Source organism: Dermacentor andersoni, chromosome 5 (genome assembly GCF_023375885.2).
Source record: "Dermacentor andersoni chromosome 5, qqDerAnde1_hic_scaffold, whole genome shotgun sequence".
Classification (NCBI taxonomy): Eukaryota; Metazoa; Arthropoda; class Arachnida; order Ixodida; family Ixodidae; genus Dermacentor; species Dermacentor andersoni.
In genome coordinates, this window is record NC_092818.1 from 98,592,529 (window position 1) to 98,613,635 (window position 21,107).

At 46.1% G+C, this 21,107-nt stretch overlaps 2 protein-coding genes across 7 annotated transcripts in view; one reads left to right on the forward strand and one right to left on the reverse strand.

Moving 5' to 3' along the window:
- LOC126530934 (uncharacterized) overlaps nt 1–21,107 on the forward strand; it is a 121,806-nt gene that overhangs the window by 7,724 nt on the left and 92,975 nt on the right. The gene's annotated exons all lie outside the window — the stretch shown is intronic.
- On the reverse strand, nt 10,591–20,563 carry LOC126530937 (uncharacterized). Its single transcript, XM_072288238.1, has 2 exons — nt 20,352–20,563; nt 10,591–15,539 (listed from the first exon to the last, which is right to left on the reverse strand). The coding sequence occupies exon 2, from the start codon at nt 13,504–13,506 to the stop codon at nt 12,307–12,309; it is 1,200 nt and encodes a 399-aa protein (XP_072144339.1). The 5' UTR covers nt 13,507–15,539; nt 20,352–20,563; the 3' UTR covers nt 10,591–12,306.

A 21,107-nucleotide genomic window follows, 5' to 3' on the forward strand; every position in this document is an offset into this window, starting at 1 on the left:
GAGTGAGCTGCGCAGCTTCGTTACAACGGTAATACTTTATTGAATATTTCCGCCGAACATGCTCGATACACTTTTGCTTTTGCATTAGTTTTTTGTAAAAAAAAAAACACGTGGTGGCAGTACAATTGCGCACAGGATGCTGCAACAAAGAAAGCTAAACAATGTTTGAAGGACCTCGAGGATGCCTAGTGAATTGTGATTCGTCGATAGAACTGAAGTTGGAATGTGATGCATTTCCTTATGGCAGGAAGTCGGTCATTTGCCACACAATAGGAAGCGTTCACTGGTCTACAGGGATTCTCTGAAAAACATTGACAAAAGCCGAGCCAATTACTCTCATTTAGAACGAGGGCCCCTGCTAGTAGTCTTTGCTATTTCTTCTTAGTTTTTAAGACGCAGTTCATAAGTGGCTCACACCCCCGATGGCCCGATAGCTTTGAAAAAAAAGAAAGTGTCGTTCACTCCAATGGTACAAGAACTGTCATCATTAGCAATGGCTTATCCTCACCTAAGCAGGCAAAAAATGCAATGGCTCTTCACTCTTGTAATACAGAGGCTACAAGCACTCAACAGAGTGAAACGTACAGTGAATACATTCATTGGAATCACGCATACAACGTATAAAAGCGCGGCGTCTAGCCAAGTGGTACAAAAAAAAAACTATGACCTTCTCAATTACTCATACCTCCATAAGTAAGCAAAAACATACAATGACTTATTCCTCCGTAAGGCTGAGGCTATAAGCGCTCAGCAAAGTGAAGCGAACAGTGCATATATTCATTGAAATCACCCATACAGCACACAGAACAGCACACGTTTCAATCTTCTGCTTAAATGATGCAACGTAAACTCGAAGAGAAACTTTGTTGGCGCGAGTCGGACTCCGCTTTACGAGCGCGCGAAGCCTCCACTAAGCACGGAAAGCGAGCCGAGAAAGCCGAACTGCGAAAGCAGCAACGCGACGATGCGAGACGGCGCGTTACCAAGTGTGCAGCAGGCTTTCATTTTCACGTGTGACAGGAGTGAACATGCTGCTGAACTTTTCTTATTCCCTTTGGTTACCGAGCACCATTCACTCCTGGGGTTTGTGAGACCTGACCGCCGAACGCCTGCCAAGAGCACAGCTCTCCCCCAACACTGGGTGCTTTACCTGGGAGGCTACCAATACAAGCTCCAGTTTGCTCTAAGAAAGCAGCTACTGCATTCGGACACACTAAGCAGGCCACCGCCGCACTTGGTTGGACCATTACGATGTGCATTCCTCAACAGGACGCGAGTTGACTAAACTGCTTGGGTGAAGGCATAATGGCAGCACGCAAAATAAAGGACCTGACACCGAATGTCTATACCAATGATTACCATCACAGCCAGAGAACAGGATAAGATGACCTTTTTTTTTATTTGGTAACAAATTACGCTGCCCCGTTACTTAGGCTACCGAGACAAATGTGTTCCCATGCCAGTCGCAGTTCGGATGCAGCGGTTACAACTGCTGCATGATACTCGATGAGGGTCCTCGGTACTGCAGACAAAAGCGTGATTGCTGTTTGTAGGTCAGATGGAGGCCACATTATAGAGGCAATTTTAATTCTCTGCAACAGCTGCATCGACAATTGGTCCATGCCTGTAGCCCCCAGCACGTAAACGGCCCGTAAAAATCGAGAAATGGTCCCGCACTAAATTCGGCTTTGCCGAGCCTATATAGCAGGTGAAATTACTTTCCTTCTTTTGGACAGGCACGCAAATTGGAAAAAAGTTTCGCCACTACTTCAGGCAACTTCAGCGACCGCAACCAAGAGCTCGCATGACAGATTCAGCTGCTTTAGTTTGCCAGGAACGACAGTCTCTGAAAATAGACCACAGTTTATACAAGTCGCGAATATGCAAGATTTTCTAAAATGGGAAAATATTGCACACCTCATAGCCATCCGCATTCAAGCAGAGCTATGGAAGAAGCAGTGAAAATGTTCTTCGGAAGACAAGCACTAGGAAACTAGGTCATAATTCTATACGCCAGCTGCTGACTTGCAACGCTTCGTCAAAGACAGACAAGTTGCCAGCGTAGGTGCTGCCGAGATACAAGGCACAATCTTGCATAAATACATCTCCTACTACTGTGGCGAACTCGAAAACGGAGCGCGGGGAATAGATGCTGCCAACAAAATGTACTGTCCGCAACTGCGGATCAGACGGTAAATGAGTGGCGGGTGGATTAACGTCTCTAACTAACTTGCTCCTGAATGTCCTCCCTATAACTAAGGATGCTTCTGTAATCTGCTCACTTACGGCCATTGGGTCCAATAGCTAAGTCGAATCTACACTGTAGAAAAATGTCTCTTCAGCAACAGTGATTTGTTACACCAGTGGCCGACCCAGGATGCGACTCCCTATTAGGTGCTTCATTTTTCTGGACAGCAGACTGCTACAAGGGCCAATGAAGAAGAATACTCTTTGGCCATCGTATTTCTTTGTTGACATAATAATGCGAGCAGCACCTTTGAGTCACTGCAGGTCTAATACGTTTACCACTGCAGTGTCTTGTTGCATTCACTGCACACATCTTTCGCACGAGGAGTCTATAGCAATCCGAAGTAAATCCATGTTCTCTGTGCTCTAGTCGTGTCTCATTAGAGGAGCTCCCGTCTTAGTACCTATTCTGTCTACACTATGTTGATATCGCGCCGGGCGCTGTCCGCCTCGTCAATCCGATTCCCATATGTAGGCAAGCACCCTTTGTCCGCTTGACAGGATGGTCCTAAGGGAACGAACAATGCGAGTCACACAGCATAACCTTGTTTGCTCCTGTCTGTATTCATCCCTATCTCTTGTATACCGGCCCCGTGCTTTCGTTATCCCTACCTCTTTCTCCGACATCACCCCTTGCCGACACTGTGTACACAAGCGCCAGATTACGCCTGATGATTGGCCCGGAGGCAGAAATGACGGGAGGGCGTAGAGAAAATACCACCCTCCACCTTTTCTCCCCGTTTGCTTGATTGCTTCGATCAATAACTGCGCACTGTCGGTCTCGATGCAAGCGGCTCGTTCCATCTCTGAGGAGCGTGCATTCCTTGGCTGCGTCCCAGTATGCCGTCGATAATACCCTCCGTGCCAACGAACTGCAACGAAAACCGAAGGAACTTCCGCGCTCCCGTCTTATCCGTTGCTCTACTTCTGTTGTTTTCGCTAGCAGAAGAAAATAATTTCGGCCTCACGGGAGAAGGCTGTCCATGAGTTCATAGAAGAATGCAGAAGAAGCGAGTCATTTCATAAAACCCTCTGGTGTTTCATAGATTTTAATAGTTGCTTAGGCACTGTCGAAGCCGGTTTTTCCAATTTCTTTCTGAAATAGAAACGCATTCCACAAACAGCAAGATTTCGACACCGCGAACAATTCTCCCGTCTACGCAGAATCAAATTTCTGTGCTACCGCGTTGTTTCTTGCAACAGTTTAGCGTCAGAACTAAATAGGTGAAAGTGGATATTTCGATACAGAAAAGAAAGTTAGCCTGGAAGATATTGAAACGTACTTCTTTCTCTTTCATCGGGTGACCACGTTTCACCGTCTAACAAATGTTGTCGCTTAGCGCAGGACGCGCCTACGTGTATCTGAAGTTTCTGGAATGTAATCGATGGTTCTATCCGCTGTCGTCACCGAACCTTACGTAATCTGATTTGCATGTATGCGCGACGCGAACCTTGTATTACTTTCTGCAAGACACGCTGGCACCGGCGATTTCTCTGGAACGTTCGATGGCTCATGTATAAAAGCCGACGCGCTTGACCCGCTGCTCAGATTTCCTACGATCGCCGACTGTGTTCACCGCTTTCGTTGTGGCTTCGTTGTCACTTGCTTTTACGGGCACAAGTTCACCCAATAAAATTTAGTTTCGCCATTCACAGTTTTCCTACTGTATTCTTGACAGTCACCACAACGTGACAATATTTTTGTGGTGCTAGGCGGTGTTTTCGATCTATTTTGTGCGTATCTGTCTGAAAAAGAAATATATAGTGATCTATCGGAGGTTGTCGCTTAATCGTCAAATATTCATCGGAATGACGCTTAATTCTGCAACCTTTGACGGAGCACGGCGCTGCGTCTTCAGGGGAGAGGGAGGGTCAAGGGAAAGTGGATAGAGGAAGGAGCGAGGGTATGTGCCGATCCCAAAGGCAGTGCATTGTAACACAGCCTCTCACAGCGCTATTATTATTATTATTATTATTATTATTATTATTATTATTATTATTATTATTTGTCTTGAAAGCCCATATACACTTGAATAGGAAAGGGAAAGCTGGCAACTGCCACCTGAAGAGGCACAACGCCTGTCTTCAGAGAGGGATAGAAGAAGGGGAGGAAAGAGGAAAGAAAGAGCAAGATGATAAATCACAGCCCTAGTTGTCACGAGGTAAGAATGCGCGCGCGACAGAAATCCGACAGAGCGACTTTGCCGCAAGAAAAGCATGCGTGTGATCATGGCCTAATAGGCAGAGCATTGGGCTGCTGTACGGAAATCCAGACGTTCGATCGTACCATCGGTCGCGCATGTCTTTATAAAATTATAGGCGCACTCCACCCAATTTGGAGGTATCGAACGAAAATCTAGAAGACTGATGAACATACTCGATCGCAAGTTTGTAAGAGATGCGAGGTACGGAAACGTTAGTTGGTTAAATGCTTAATTATTGCTTGTTTGTTGCTCTTTTATTTTTCTTTAAGGAAAGGGAAAGCTGGTCGTATTTCTGAATTGCCATGAACATTCAGGTGTGCTCTTTGTGTAATGTTCACGTATGAGGAGAATAAATTTCAGTTGGTAGTACCGCTTATCTTTTCTCCTGTACAACAGCAGTGAAATTATTGTTAATCTAGAAAACCAAAACAAAAATACAAGTCAGCGTATGTGTAACTGAGAAGCCAAAGCCTGTTAACGCCGAAAAGCATGCCTGTTTAGCAGGAAGTCCTGGAGAGTCACCAATTACCAGGTATCTATCCCTTGACTTGCGGCGTAGTACACTGCATGCATGGCATTCTACGTATCTTCCCAGTGAAGCTTCCTTACCCGCTTGAGGCAAAGCATGTGTTTTCTTGTTTTTGTTGTGTTCTCAGTAAAGGAAACAAGTATGCAAGCCTAGCTTTATGGAAGGCCCTCGGGCCTTTAAAGAGAAATAAAAAAAACTAAGAAAAACGAAATCGAAAATAATTTTTTGCCGTGGACCTGCTCAAAGTTGACCGTTGCTTTAATATTTTCGAAAGCGGAAGTTGCGTTTCTTGTTTCTAAGATACACATTTAAGGATTGTGCCTCTACCCTAAGCCTTTCCTGGCGACATGGAGAGATCATAAAATATTCCCTGTTCACAATTTTGTATTGGTATTTCTTGACCTGCGGTGTACAATAAAATGTCTGCTCTGTTTCCTTTATTTTTTTATTTTTGGCTGGAAGGCTTACGTCCAGACGTGTTAGCAGACCAACGCACTCTGATTCTCCGCACACGTTCATCTGTGTTATCACCGGGCCTATATGTAGCTCATGCTGCAGTCTCTCTACCACAAGCGAACAGTACACGACATGCAAACTTCGTCATGGTGACCTCGGTGATTCCGCTTGCTGTGCTCATCGATCCGTTACTCTTTCAGTGTTGACTCCGTAATCACGTTGGCTCGATAATCTTGTTAAGTCCGCTCGCCAGGCCAGAGAGAAAGATTCCACGAGCTCAAGTTTGGCAAAGTCCAGGTACACCTGACTAAAGGACGTTCTTTTTTTTTGCGCCTTTGTTTATCTGTGGGTTTTGCTGTTGTTGTTGTTGTTGTTGTAGCTGCTGTTGTGGTTCTCGAGCTTTAGCTTTTGCATGTTTGCATGTTGACGTCGACATCACCACGGTCTCAGGGTTCACGCTTTGATGCTGTTTTATGACACAATTGTACGTGCCAAGTTGCGGCTGGCCATTCATAAAGCGTAGAAGGAGACACGTGGACTACAAAAGAGCGTTTTGACAGGAACAAAAGACAGAACTGATAGGCCATAAAGAATCGGCAAGAAATCTGGGAGCGTGTTCGGAAGCGGAGTAGCAAGGGTGGATTCGCAAGGTGACAGGTAGCTTGTGCAGAAGACGGACGACGCCAGCTAGCTGAACGAACTTGGAGACAAGACCAAAGCGCTCTATCTCTTAGCATTCCGCACCCCTTCCACTCACTGCAAAAAAAAAAGAAATGAACTCGCATTTCTTTTCTCTGTGGTTGTCCGAGTGCCAGTGATAACGGGCTGCAATGTTTCGCCCGTACCAGTTCTGGGGGGAGTGGGGGGAGGGGGAGGGGGAGGGGGGAGGGGGAGCCGTCAGCCGAAGCAGCGCTAGTCTTGTCCAGAGAAGTTTCATATGATAATCTGCAGAATCTCTCTACAATATTATCACTTCGAGTCGAAAATTGCGAACGTATGGAACGTCTAATATTTATTTTCCGTCTGTCTCTTTTTATCTTTCCCATGAGAACTCATCTGATGTTTGACCAACAAAGAAAGAGAAGAGAGAGAGAGAAAATGATAAATGAAAGGTAGGGAGGTTAACCAGGACTGAGTCCGGTTGGCTACCCTACACTGGGGAAAGGGAAAGGGGGACGGAAAGATTTAAAACAGAAAGAGAGAGAAAGTCCACTGGAGATATCAGTCGGTCACTCAGTCCGGATCACAGACGCTCACTCAATCCGGTCGCTTTCAAATATCGCAGCAGCGCTTTTGTGGCCTTTTGTAGCTTTGATATGCGAGGCCATGATCCCAAGATCTTGTTCAAGGTGAACGGCTTTCCATCTAGCTGATTGAGAACTGTGCAGAGGTCTTGCCTTTCATTTTCATAAGATGGACAGTAGCACAGTAGGTGTTCTATAGTTTCCTCGACACCGCAGGCATTGCACTCGGCGCTATCAGCCATTCCAATCAGAAATGCATAAGCATTTGTGAATGCGACGCCCAAACGTAAGCGGCACAGCATTGTTTCCTCATTTCGCGGAAGACCTGGTAGCAGCCGCAGTTGCATAGAGGGATCGAGGGAATGCAAGCGATGGTGAGTGAATTCAGGTGTGTGCCACTTCTCCAATGTCAAAGAGTGCGCTAGCTTGCCTAAGTGTTGGGCTGCGTCGGTCCGCGATAAAGGTATTGAAACAAGGGTTGCTCCCTCGTGAGCTTTTCTAGCAGCTTCGTCAGCGAGGTCGTTGCCGGAGATACCGCAATGACCAGGCAGCCACTGAAACACGACGTCGTGTCCTTTCGCGATCATGTGATGGTGCATTTCTCGTATCTCCGACACGAGTTGTTCACATGACCCGCGACGAAGAGATGCCAGAAGACATCGTAAGGCCGCCTTCGAATCGCAGAATATAGCCCACCGATTAGCCGGTTGGTTATTAATATAATCAACGGCACCTCGGAGGGCAACAAGCTCCGAACTAGTCGATGTTGTCAAGTGAGAAATCTTGTATTGGATGCTTAGTGAACGGGATGGTATAACCACTGCGCTGGTGGAGCTGGTCTGAGTGGAAGAGCCATCCGTATATATATGTACTCGATCAAAGTAGAAAGTGTGCAAACAATCCAGAGCTGCTTGCTTCAAGGCCAAGGTAGGCAGGTCGGTCTTCTTTCTTATCCCTGGAATCGTAAGACGCACTTGAGGTTGTTTTAAGCACCACAAAGCTGAGGTTGAACGCGCAGAGGGTGTGAAACCCGATGGTAAGGAGGCACGATGGATGCTGACCTTGTTGGAGAAGGACGCCTGTGGTCGTCGTTCTGGCAGGCACGCAAGAGAGCTTGACTGCATCCGTGAAACATGACGAACATGGGCTCTAAGCGTTTCGGTGCTAATGTAAGTCGTGATCGGATGGTCTTGAGCCAATATAATGGTTCCAGCTGTCGAGGCGCTGCGCGGAAGGCCTAGGCAAACACGTAGTGCCTGCGCCTGCACGCTCTGAAGTTCTCGAAGATTTGACTTGCATGTTTTAGCAAGCACGGGGGAGCTATAGCGTAGGAATCCGATGAACAGTGCTCGATATAACTGTAGCATGGAGCCCACTGACGATCCCCATGTTTTGCCGGCGATGAACTTGAAGACGTGAACAATAGATGTGAGCTTCTTCTTTAAGTGGGCGACATGAGGGCTCCAAGTGAGGTCCCGGTCTACAATGACGCCCAAAAACCGGTGATTTCTCTTGTAGGAGATAGGCTGACCATTGATGCATAGTGGATAAGGAGTCATCGTTTTTCGCGTAAAAGAGACTAATGCACATTTTTCTGTTGAGATGGTAAGGCCTTGTTTGTGAAGGTAGTCAGATGCCTGTGTTGCTGCTTTCTGTAGCCGTGCGCGAACCTGCAGGTGAGTGACCGCTGATGTCCAGATGCAGATGTCGTCGGCGTAGATTGAAACACTCACTGTTTCCGGTAGGGATTCGGCCAGCCCAAGAAGCGCGAGGTTGAAAAGAATAGGGCTTAGAACACCGCCTTGGGGAACGCCTCGGCATGTGTAGTGGTCGGTAGTCGGACCATCTTCCGTTCGTACGAACAAGGACCTTTGTGTCAAGTAGTTACTGACCCATCGATATACTCGCCCTCCTAGTTCAATTGTCAGAAGTGCGTCTAGAATGGTTTGATGGGAAACGTTGTCGTAAGCGCCTTTCACGTCAAGAAAGAGCGCTACTGATAATCGCTTCCGAGATTTTTGTTGTTCCACAGATGATACTAGATCGATGACACTGTCAATCGATGAACGACCGCGTCGAAATCCCGCCATAGAGTCAGGGTAAATTTTATGGTGTTCAAGGTACCATTCGAGACGCATGAGGATTATACGTTCCATGAGCTTCCCGACGCAGCTGGCAAGAGCTATAGGCTGATAGGATGCCAGTTCGAGCGGTGACTTTCCTGCTTTTAGAAGCGGTACCAGGCGGCTGCGTTTCCATTCCTGTGGGACGACACCATCTTGCCATGAACTATTAAAAAGGCTAAGGAGTTCTCTTCGTGCTTCTCTTCCTAGGTGGCGCAAAGCAGTATATGTTATGCCATCGGGTCCTGGTGAAGACGAACACCTACATAGCGCCATAGCAGCTTCTAACTCTTCCATAGAGAATAAAGCGTCCATGCTTGCATCTCGTGGGCTGGGGATGTTGCCTAGAGCCATGTCAGGGACTAAAACCGTGCCGCCGGCGACGTTCGCACAAAATTCCTCTGCGACGTCTATCTCGCGGCGGTTTTGATAGAGAGCAAGGGCGTTGAATGGGTGTCGTTGCTGGGGACTTGAGCAAAGACCCCGTAAGGTACGCCACACACAGGACAATGGCTTGCGGGGGTCTAGTGAGTCGCAAAAGCATTTCCATTTTTGATCCGCTAGCCTATCCATTCGGCGTTTGATCTTCTTTTGCATGCGCCGAGCTTCTCTGAGGTCAAGAATTGACTTCGTGCGCCTGTACCTCCTTTCAGCTCGGCGACGTACTGCACGAAGCCTTTCCAATTCAATGTCATTCTCTGTACGCTTTAATGGATGTGTGAAGCAGCGTGTACAATCTTGCATAGCGTCTGCAATTATGTCTTCTAATCTGCGTGCAATATGTGTCTTGCATGTGTCTTCCACGCGATTTTGAAACACTGACCAGTCGATTTGGCGAGAGACTACCGGTAATGCGGCGTCTAGTCCATCGATTCTCACATAGGTCGGAATATGATCACTTCCATGGGTTTCAATATCAGTGAACCACTGCACGCTCAAAGTCAGGCAACGTGACACCAAAGTCAACTCAAGGCAGCTACTGTATGTAGTTCCTCGCAGAAATGTCGGGCTTCCGTCATTTAGAAGACACAGGTTGTGGCCTGATGCAAAGGATACTAGTGAACTGCCCCTCGAATTTATCCTGGAGTTTCCCCATATATGGTGGTGAGCGTTGAAGTCCCCTGTTATTATCCAAGGACCGGGAGTATCAGCCATAATATCTTCCAGTCTTTTTCTATCAAACTGACTTGTTGGGGAAAGGTAGACGGCAATAAGAGTAAAAGACAGCTTCTTCTTTTTCACAGTAACACAGACGTATTGGTTACCGTCGTGTGGCGCTACGTGTTGGGAAAAATACGTAAGGTCCTTGCGAATGTAAACCAGAACCTTACTACTACGGACAAAAGAAAGAGAAAGAAAGAAAGGATAATTAAAAGGGAGTGAGGTAAAGAAAGAAAGAGAAGGATAATTAAAAGGAAGTGAGGTAAACTAGGACTGAGCCCGTTTCGATACCCTGCACAAGGAGAAGGGGAAAGGGGAGAAAAGGATTCAGAGAAGGAAAGAAAGTCAACTGCTGACGCCTACATAGGAAAAATCATCAGCTCTGACTCAGCCGGGCGCTCAGACCACCTACCTTCACGAATTGCAGCCATGCTTTCTTGCAGCCTACTGTAGCTGTGGTATATGACCCCATGGACTCATGATCGTGTCTAACAAGAACGGTTTTCTGTCTAGCTAGCTCAGAGTGGTGGGGCCGACGAGTTTTTAATTTCCAGACAGCCTGCAGTTATGCAGAACGCGTTCGGCAGTTTCTTCGCCACCTGAGAGAAATAGCGTACAGCGTCATGTATGAGGAAGTAGTCAGTTCTTCCAAAACCTTCATTTTTTCACGTAGATGTTTCGTGCACATAAACAGGACATCGTATATAAGGGATACGATTTCGCCCAATGTAATATATAAAAATAAAGCACAAGCTACATTGCGTTTGCGTATCTGCCTAAGAGGCGCCATTATTAGCTGAACTGATTCTCCCGATGTCCGCCCCCCCCCCCCTTCCTTTCTTTCTGATCTTATTTTCTGCATGTAGCATAAATTTGCAACGCTAAGGCTTTTTAAGTGCTTAATATTTCATCGAACAGAGATATAAATATGGTCTAAACATGAAAAAAGAAGAGTCGTTCCTTTCTTTATTTACATGCAGCCAGCGCTTTCCTATTGTAACTCGCCGCATTATGGCTGTATTGAGCAAATCATTATTCTCTTATGCTAGGAGCTATATGTATTTTTTATGCTACGCAACTAAACGCGATGCGTATGATAGTGCCACAGTGGTGGTGTAGTGATGGAGCATCAGCCTCGTAAGGGCGAGCTACTGGGTTCGACTCCCCGTGCAGTCGATAAACCACTAGTTTCTCTAGTGGTATAAAGTTTGTAAACAGGGATAAAGTGCCTCAGAAAGGCTGGCCAACGTTTCGATAGGAGGACCTATCTTCGTCAAAGGCGGCCTCGTCATCCTCGGCGTGTTAGTTTTAAAGGGTTAGTGTAGTGACGTCACGTGCGGGTGTTGTCGCTGGCGGCTTGTTTTAAAGAGAGAGGCTATCAGAGGAAACAAGCGCTGTCATCCGACGTCTGTGAGCTTCATTCCCAAGACAAGGGGACAAGAGCGTGATAGTGGGCACGCGGGGAGAAAAGAAAAGAAACTAAAGCAGGAAAAAAAAGGGAAAAAGAAAAAAAAAAAGGGGGTGGGGGAAGCCAGGGCGGCACCAAGGCAGAAAAAAAAGGGGGGGGGGTGAAAGAAAAAGAAAGAGAAAAACAAAATTTTTTAAGAAAGACGGGGGCTTGGGAGCGTGTTGGGGAAGCGAGAGGTTAGGAAGCATTCAGGGGGAGTCGTTGGCGGCATGTTTTTGTGGCATTACAAGGGCCGGTCAGGCGGTCAGTGCGCGAGTAACACAAAAGACAAAAAAAAAGAAAACACGCACACACACACACACACACACACACACACACAAAAAAAAAAAGGAACATGAGTTGAGAGTGACTTGAGTAGCATAGCAGCAATACGTCGAGTAATTTTGAAATAGTTAAGATGGCGACGAGGAGTCTGCGGTGCAATGTATGGGGTGACTGAAAGGCAGCGGCATGGTCTTTCAAGGGGCATTGCCCCGGTCGCTCAACATAGGTGTCGTTACGGCGGCATTCAGAAATGGCGATATTCTGGGTTGAGGCGCCGAAAAAGGCATATTGACTTCGCAATGTGTTGATGAGGGGGTTTCAAAAAAATATAGATTAAAAAGAAAAGGAAGGGAAATGAGAGGGGGAGGGGGACCGAAACCGGAATAACAAACAGGAGGGTGACGCCGGCCGAAGCGGGCGGGGGCAAGTGTACATGGAAGAAAGGGGTCGTACAGTTGGTATAGACGTAAAAACCTGAAAGAGTACATTAAATTGAGTAGTAGGCAGGAAAAAATTTTTCGAAATGGAAGAGTAGGTGAGGTTAAGAATTAAGGTTAGCTGGTGGCCTAATGTGTTTTGTGTCTTGGTTGATGATATGAGAATTTGAGATTTAAGTTACCGCTTTTAAAGATTCTAAGTTGCCGCGTGACAAATTAATTCCTGTCGGGTGTAGGCAACTAAACCTGTGTATGAGGTATGATTCCGTATACTTCCTTTCGAGAGGGGAACGGAAATTTGTTTGTAGTATATAGAGCCTTGCTTTGTCAAATATATGACCATGTTCATTAAAGTGGCTGGCTACTGCTTTGGGTAAATTGTGTTTTGTGTCCGCGCGGTGACCGTTGAGTCTTGTACTAATTTGTAGTCCAGTCTCACCTATGTATTGTTTGCTACAAGCGGCGCATTCTAGACAGTAGACTACGTTGCTTGATGTGCAGGTGAAAGCCGAAGTTACCTTGTGTGCGTAATTCGACGCTGTACTTTTTACTGTAGTAGTAGATTGAATGTGCTTGCATGTAGAGCACCTGGGGCGGCCACAGGGATTGGTTCCCAACTTCCTCTTTGTCTGTAGTTTGGCGTGCACAAGAACATCTTTAAAATTAGTGTTGCGTCTGTAGGTTACTCTGGGAGGGTCGGGAAAAATCTTCTTAGGTTTCTGGTTGCTGGTGAGAATTGGGTAGTATTTACTAAGGATGTTATTCACGTTTGGGAGTGCGTTTGAGAATTTAGTAGTAAGAAGAGTCGTTGTTGTTCTTGTGATCCTCGGGCGGGGCTTGTGGACCTCGGCTCGATCAAGTTTGGTTGCAGCGATGTAGGCTGTTTGAAGGTCACTGTTTGGGTGGTTCCTGTTTGATAGGGTTTCTTTAAGGTGGTCGAGTATATCTATGTAGTCTTGGTTTTCAACGCAAATGCGACGTAGTCGTGTGGCTTGGCCTTTAAAGATGCCTTGTTTGCAATGTCTCAGATGGTGGCTGGTATATTCTAGGTACTGTTGTTTGTCGAAAGGTTTCCTATACAGCGTTGTCTTTAGCTTACCATTGTCAATGTATATTGTTGTGTCCAGAAAGTTTATGCGCTCAGTTGAGGATTCTGATGTGAATTTTATTGTTGGGTGAACAGAGTTTAGAAATGCTACATATTTATCTAGACTGTCTTGACCATGTCCCCAGATTATGAGTATGTCGTCTAGGTATCGTAGGTATGTGTGGGGCTTGGTAGTGCAGCGCGATAGGAAATCTGTTTCTAGAATCCCCATAAATATGTTCACGTAGGTTGGTGCAAAAGGCGTACCCATGCTTGTACAATGCATCTGTAGGTAGTAACTCTCTTCAAATCCGAAGTAGTTATGTGTTAGAACTAATTCAAGGAGAGACAAGTAGACTTCAGTAGAGTGTTGTGCATTGTGTTTAGACAGCGTTTGTTTTATCGAAGATAAACCATCAGGGATTGGAATATTGGTGTACAGCGCCGTGACGTCTAGTGTTGCGAGAATTGTGTTGTGGGGTAGTGTACCTTTAGTATTAATGTCCTCTATAATTCTCAGCAGGTGGGGCGTATCTTCTACAAATGACGGAAGTGCTTTTGGCTAGTCACCAAGGTAGTGGTTAAGGAATGTGGAGATGCTCTCTGTCGGGGTGTTGTTGTTTGATACTAACGGATGGCCTGGGATAATAGCAGTGTATAATTCAGCGGGTGGAATTTTATGAATTTTTGGAAGGAGGTAAAAACGCCCGGCAGTTTTGTTGCTTGGTTTAAGAAATTTGTATTCTGACGGTGTTATCAATTCATCAGCCAAAAGTGATTTCAGCCTGTTGGTAATTGTCACTGTGTAGAACAATGTCGGATTTTGTTTTTCTCTTTTTTCTTTCACTCCTCCCCCCCCCCCTTTCCTTTCTGCCTTAGTGCCGCCCTGGCTTCCCACACCCCCCCTTTTTTCTTTTCTTTTCTTTTTCCCTTTCTTTCCTGCTTTAGTTTCTTTTCTTCTCTCCCCGCGTGCCCACTATCACGCTCTTGTCCCTCGTCTTGGGAATGAAGCTCACAGACGTCGGACGACAGCGCTTGTTTCCTCTGATAGCCTCTCTCTTTAAAACCAGCCGCCAGCGACAACACCCGCACGTGACGTCACTGCACTAACCCTTTAAAACTAACACGCCGAGGATGACGAGGCCGCCTTTGACGAAGATAGGTCCTCCTATCGAAACGTTGGCCAGCCTTTCTGAAGCACTTTATCCCTGTTTACAAACTTTATACCACAGTGTGCTATTCCATCTGTCAGCCCCTTCTTGTTTTTAGTTTCTCTAGTGGGTAGAGACGTTCCCCGGCCTGGTGCTCAGCTACTTGCAGGGCCTCGAATCTCAGAAGGGGGACCCTAAAGAGATTTGTGGGCGAGCGGTATTGCCGCCGCTGTGGGAGGTAGACTTGAATTGCTGCTGGTGCCTATCGGTCAAATGGGTACAACTGCGCTTCCCGGTCATGTACTCCGCCATTATGGGATCCCAATGCTTGGAAAGGGATGCTTCACCTCAACCCGTGGGTGCCCCCACCTAATAGGTGCAATAGGGCACGCCACATGGAAAATGGTCACCATGGCAGCGGTCATGACCTCCTTTTTCAGGTTTTCCTTTGGCCCACAGGGTTCGAATGTATTTGCATGACGTCGGATCTTTTCCCAGGGTAATTTATTCCCTAAAGAAGGCTGAGCGTCAGACTGGGGAACGCCTGTACCTATTTGGATAGCCTGTGGGTAACTGGTGACAGCGTGGTTTTAAACCCACGAACTCCCGTCGCCGAAGAGGACACTCAACCACGAACCAATGTGTTAGGCATCCTGTGCAACATGTATCCGGTGCTTTCTTAATGTTTATCCGCAACAAGAGTCACAACTTTATTGCAACGCGATTTTATGTTTAGGCACTTGAACGCTCACAACCTATGCCGAAACCCAGACACCAACCAGGCAGACGCACAGTGTAACACAAGGAATGAAGACGAGGAAACGACTGTGACCGCATGGCAACGACTGCATGAAGAGCAGGAATTCCTTTCTTGTGCAATTGTCGATGTGCTAGTCGAATCTTGTGCAACTCAATACTTCCATACAACCCAGCACATGCGTTTGAGAAATGCAGCAAGATAGTGGAACTTGAAGCCAGCCTTCGTTGACGTGGTGTTATCCTGGGGGATGGTCGAATGGCGACTGTGGGTACCGCCTTAAAGAGAGCGACTCCATGACAGTCGCGATTGTTAACACACTGTCCACGGATTGCTCTCTTGGAGGCGAGAGACCCGGTGTCAAGTACGTCGAGCGACACTTTACTCGGTCGACATCGGGCGATGACGATCCTGAAAACCAAAGCGGGCATTTAGGGACAGTATTATTTCATGATTTTCTTATTTGTGTTTAGGCGAATACAGGAATGAGCGCAAAAGAAAATACGGATCACACTTTCGAAAACATAAATCTGTTCCCGTCGGTCCAGGTCACCATTCAGTGTAGCTTTTGGAGACGTTGTTATTTAGTTAAGTCCAGGTGTTCCTTATATTAACAGTTATAAATTATTTACAATGTTTTACATCCTAGTAAGAGACCTATACTAGGAATGGCACGGTAGCTGTAGGTTTTAAGGCAATTCTGACGCCACGGTCTTCTCTAGCATGAACTATAAAAATCACACGGTATTTTCGCGATCCGCCCTTATTAGGGACTTTTATTCCGCAACCGTGGACGGAACTAGACGGCGCAACCTGGAGCCCAGCCGCAAAACGCCATAGTCTTCAACTGCGACTAGTAGTCCAAGTACTCCTGTCGATGGACGGCTCATAAACATTCAATTAGTGTTGTTGCCGGCAGTAAGAAAGCCCTTAAGTTTAGTTGAAATAGCGGCATACTTCCTCTTACACCAATTAGCGGTCCGTAAACGGAGCAATGAAATATTCAAACAATTCCGCGTACACTTCTGGTAGTCTATTGTAGTGGTAACTTTACAAAAACACTACCGAAATCAACAAACATTTACGTTAGCATGTGGACGTCTTTTATTATTGGTGGTAATAAACCGGTTGTATCGTATCTGAGGCATTAGACTAGAAGTGCGGCGTTTTACTGCGCTTAAATTAGTTTAGTTCTTTCTTTCACAAGCGAGTTTTGATTTTCCAATTCTATTTGCGCTCAATAGTATGATCTTGTTGTATCCTACCTCGCTCAGTCGTGCCCCATCTACGACATCGTTCACGAACACCGACGTAGAGACATCATGCCCAGCAGATTACTTTCTGACATTCATTACTATAGTATTTGCCAAATTTGCTAGATATGAATAATTCCGCTGATGTGTCTAGCTTTGTGTGCAGTCTATCTGACAGCGTTCGTGGTAATAGGCTTATGTACCCGCCGCGGTGGCCCAATGGCTAAGGCGTTGCGCTACAGTGCTCTAGGTCCTCTGTTCGATCCCCGCCACGGGGGCAGCATTGAGAAGGAGGCGAAATGCGGAAACCCTCGTGCACCTATTTAGGACCAAGTTAAAGGCACTGATGGGGTCAAAATTCCAATACGGCATGCTTCAAAACCAGATAATGTCTCTATTCCGTAAACACGCAAAATTTTTGTAATGGGCGCATCGCGTTCGAGATGAGAGTCATTTTCATTTGCGATAAAGGGCCTGTAGGCTACTGCGATATTTTTTTTTTTTATTGCAATAGCAGATACGGAAGGTCATCAGGCATGACAACCTACTGCGAAGTATGAGGCTTCTGGCTTAGTCATGCCTGCTGCAGCCATGTCTCGGTGGAGGCCGGCTATTGAAAGCACGTTTATCGTGTGCTGATATTTCACCGGTATACTTAAGAACTCCGGGTAATGATGTAAACTGTAGTTGTTTAAGGTGTCTCTCACAGAACTAGAGTTACTTTGAGACAAACTACGAATAGTGTCACCAATAGAGCTGAAATTTGGGCTAATTTGTTATTCATGCTCCTGAAATAGTAGCGCGTAAGAAAAGAAAAGCAAGGTACGAACATAGAAGGGACGTACACAGCACTGACTTCTAACTGAAGTTCTCTATGTCCTCTATGGAATAAAGACCAGTTAGAATTTATCGTTGTGTATTGCCATTCTACATTCGTCTCTTGTTTTTGACACGCTGGTATTTGACTATCACTAATATCATCAAATATTAGTAATCTAACGTTAGCACATTGATAACCTGTAAAGGCGGACGATGAGTTCTTTGTCCTACAGGCAATTCAAGTTTCAACTGCTTGAATTCAATTTGTTCATTTAGTCGTTTCTCCTTGTGTTTTGTAGCGTTGTTCAGTTTAAGAACCATCGCTGTCAGGTTCAGCTTATCGTCGAAACAGTCCACGCTCACTCGCTGTTCGGCAGAAAAAGAGTAAGGCGCGAAGGTTTACGGTACTGTCGGCAGGATTAATTGTGGCGTGAGCTTTTACCGAAGAATCCGTTTCACAGTAAGGACACGACCATTTTTTTTTTTTTTTTCAAAAATAAGCTTCATGTAGTATCCCACGTTCGTCGTCACTGTGTATTTCTCGTTGATCACCAATAACGTGAAAGTTCGAAAGTAACTGTGCATTCCTACCAATGTGTTCACTTTTCTGGTGTCCGAAGCTTCATTGTTAGTAGTCCGAGCATGTGTACTTCTGGTCAATAGCTGACGTTTTAGTCACTGCCCACTGCTGGTGGCGCACTAGGCTTTAACCACGTCGTACAAAACGCAAACATTCGCGTATGAACGCGCACATCCAAAGACATTCTGTACAAGCTGGTGCGCGAATCTTTAAGGATAAAAGAGAAAGTGTGCAGTTCTTGGCGCATAATGCCTAATGCATATTGTGCAGTACTGAGACTTACTGAAATCTGCTTGTGCAGTCAATTCCCTCTGTATTTCCTTGAATCCTCGCCCAAACCATCTTTCAAAAGGCGGACTATGTCAATTTTTTTCGAAGCGCGTCTGCCTGTGACTCACCCATGTGGTCATACTGCAGCGCTCACATGAGCAATAACACGGTAAGCAAGAGCGGACGACCAAATCTTGAAAATAGGAGAAACGAAAGGGATAACACAAACGCCAATCCATCGACTGTGCCTAACACATGGCATCTTCTATGTCGCATAAAACGGGCTTCATCCCCGGGTTGCTCCTGTGGCAACAACGATGACGATGTTCACCAGTGCCCCAGACACGCGACGCAAGGACGATAGCTAAGACGAGAGCTACACTACATTGATCCTCACCGACCTTTCTCACTCGTAAAAATTGCTGGCCCATGGCCATAGAAAATAGCGCAGCGAAAATCATTGAACGCGCTCGAACATTTTTTCGCATACACAGGCTTCTTTAACAAGTACTAGATACCGCACTTAATAGTCATACGATTTAACTATAAATTGATGCCAATATTTGGCATTAATATCTCACGTTTATCACATGTTATACTCGTTTGTATTCTGTGCTGCCGCTCACTTCTTTTACTGCCATATCTCTGTGCGTGCGTTATTTTATCAGTGTGTATTCCTCACCTGTTTACCTACACATGGCAGACTGAATCGCGGCCGCTTGTGTGTGTTTGTAACTGTTCACGAACTCATTGTGGTGCAACTTGCCTTCACCTTTTATATCTGTATGCTCGGCTGTGTATAGGAATGTGTGCTGTGGATTTTCGCTCCTAGAATGCTTTTTTTTTTCCTTTCCTTAATACATGTATATTTCTTACATTGCATGTTCGTATTGCTATACTGAAAGGAGTAGCGGTCACCATTATAGGGGGACTGAATCTCTCCTTTATTTTCGCTTCAATAAAAACAATCGCTGCTTCTTCTAACCGTGCATTCCTACCAATGTGTTCAGTTTTCTGGTGTTCAATGCTTCGTTTTTAGTACTCCAAGCATCCGTCTTCCTGGACGATACCTGACGTTTTAGTCACTGCCCACTGCTGGCGGCGCACTAGGCTGAGGCGCTGTACCCCAATAAAGCTTTGCATTGCACGCAGATCGTTCAACTAAACTGAACCTTTGAAAATAATAGTGCTCACAATATAATATCTTCGGTACAGGTCTATCACACTAAAGCGCCACAAGTATTTTGACGCACATAAACAACTATAACCTTATGTGTCAGAGCCGAATATCGAATACAACGCTATGACCGGCTCAATAAACCAAAAACAACAACCTTCTCTCACCGCCCCCATCACAAAGGTACGCTGTTGTGAGCGCTACTAATCCGACAGGCACAAGCACTTACACTACTCAACGGTGCTACCAAACACCACATTGATAGCAGACTGAGCGAACTATCACGTCTAGGATATTACAAATATCCCCAACGCACTTCATCCTTACGGAGAATGCCCCAGAATACTCTTCTCCACACGTTTAAACTCATGCGATCATCTCGACCAGCCTTCCCTAAGCCTGGAAGAGCTGGACCACTCCAGTGCAAGGCTATACAGATTGTTTTTTTTTTTTATACCCTTGCGGCAGATAGCGGTAATTTCTTCAAACCTGCATTACATTATACGTTGAGCGTTACTTGTAAAAGAAATACAAGGTGTATATTTGCATAAAAAATAAATTAATTACATTATTGTAATGAGGTTGGGATGCATGTTGCAGCATGTGCACTAAAAGCTTATCTATTTTCTAGGTACGTCAATTTAGCTAAAGTTCTATGGCTCGCTGTAGTCAATATATGTCAAGTTCAATGGAAAAGCAATGCAATCGCAGATAATTTCGTACCGCAGTGGCATGAGATTTTTTTTTCTGGAAAATATAATGCACCAAGGTCATAATTTGTCGAAACTAGTGCTCGTCTCAGGATTCTTAACGAGGACACAAGCCTAAAACAAAGGCTGGTTTCAGTGTAATATTTGCAACTTGTATCGTGAATCTATTCGTATAAATGGTAATACAACTTATTTAATTGGCCCTGGCGCATTGCGGTTAGTTAGACAATCAATGTCCGCGCCTCAAAGCAATCCAGCTAATCTGGTCGAATCAAGTGTGCCGAAGATAACCTTTATTTCTTAAACAAGCATAGCCTTTAAAAATGGTGGTACGCCTTCTTTCTCCAAAAAGAAAGAGTACAAACGGTGTATTCAATATTGCATCGGTAATATGAGTGAAACATCGGTACCTACGTTCCGTGGCGGCAAGGCTGGGGTCTTCGTCCTGCCGCTCTTGGGATCCGCAGATGTTCATCATAGTGGGCCGCACCGATCCATCCAACATCGACGTTCTCTCGCGCCGTTCTACACCAGTCGGCGCCGGCAATAAAGGGCCACGACTGCATGTGTCTCTGCGGACACCGCGTGCTCTACTGACTTATCACCGCCCTTCGTGTCGCGTGTGTCCCCCCCCCCCCCCCCCCCCCAGCGGAAGGGCGAAGGCTGCGAACGCGCGGCGGTCGCTCAGAGAGGGCTCGGCCGCATGTTTCAAGCCATTGCGCCGCCGAGACAAACGCATAACGGGCACCGACCCTTATCTTTACGCCGACCCGTTCGCGTTCTTCTGTCAACACGGCGACCGGCAGGTGTTTTTTTTCTTTCTTTGTTGCTCACGCCAAAGGTGACGAGGGTGCGCACGCTTGAAACTTCGCATACCGACCGCTCCTCGCCCTGAAGCAGCACCATCGTCGATGGACTTCGGACCCACCACCAGTAGATGCTCCGAGACCAAGTATGGGAAAGTACCAGTGCAAAGAATGCAGGCAGAAAAAAAAAAGTACCGCATGCCTGCGCTCGAACCAGTCTGTAGTGTAGTAATTGACGCCACCGTAACTTTCCGCAGATGTGAAGTTCTCAAGTTTCTCAGAATGCAATACACGAGCAACATAATTTCTGGCGTTAGCCGGCTTAGGTCAAACGCGGGAATCGACAGCGTTTGACGTGCGTTTC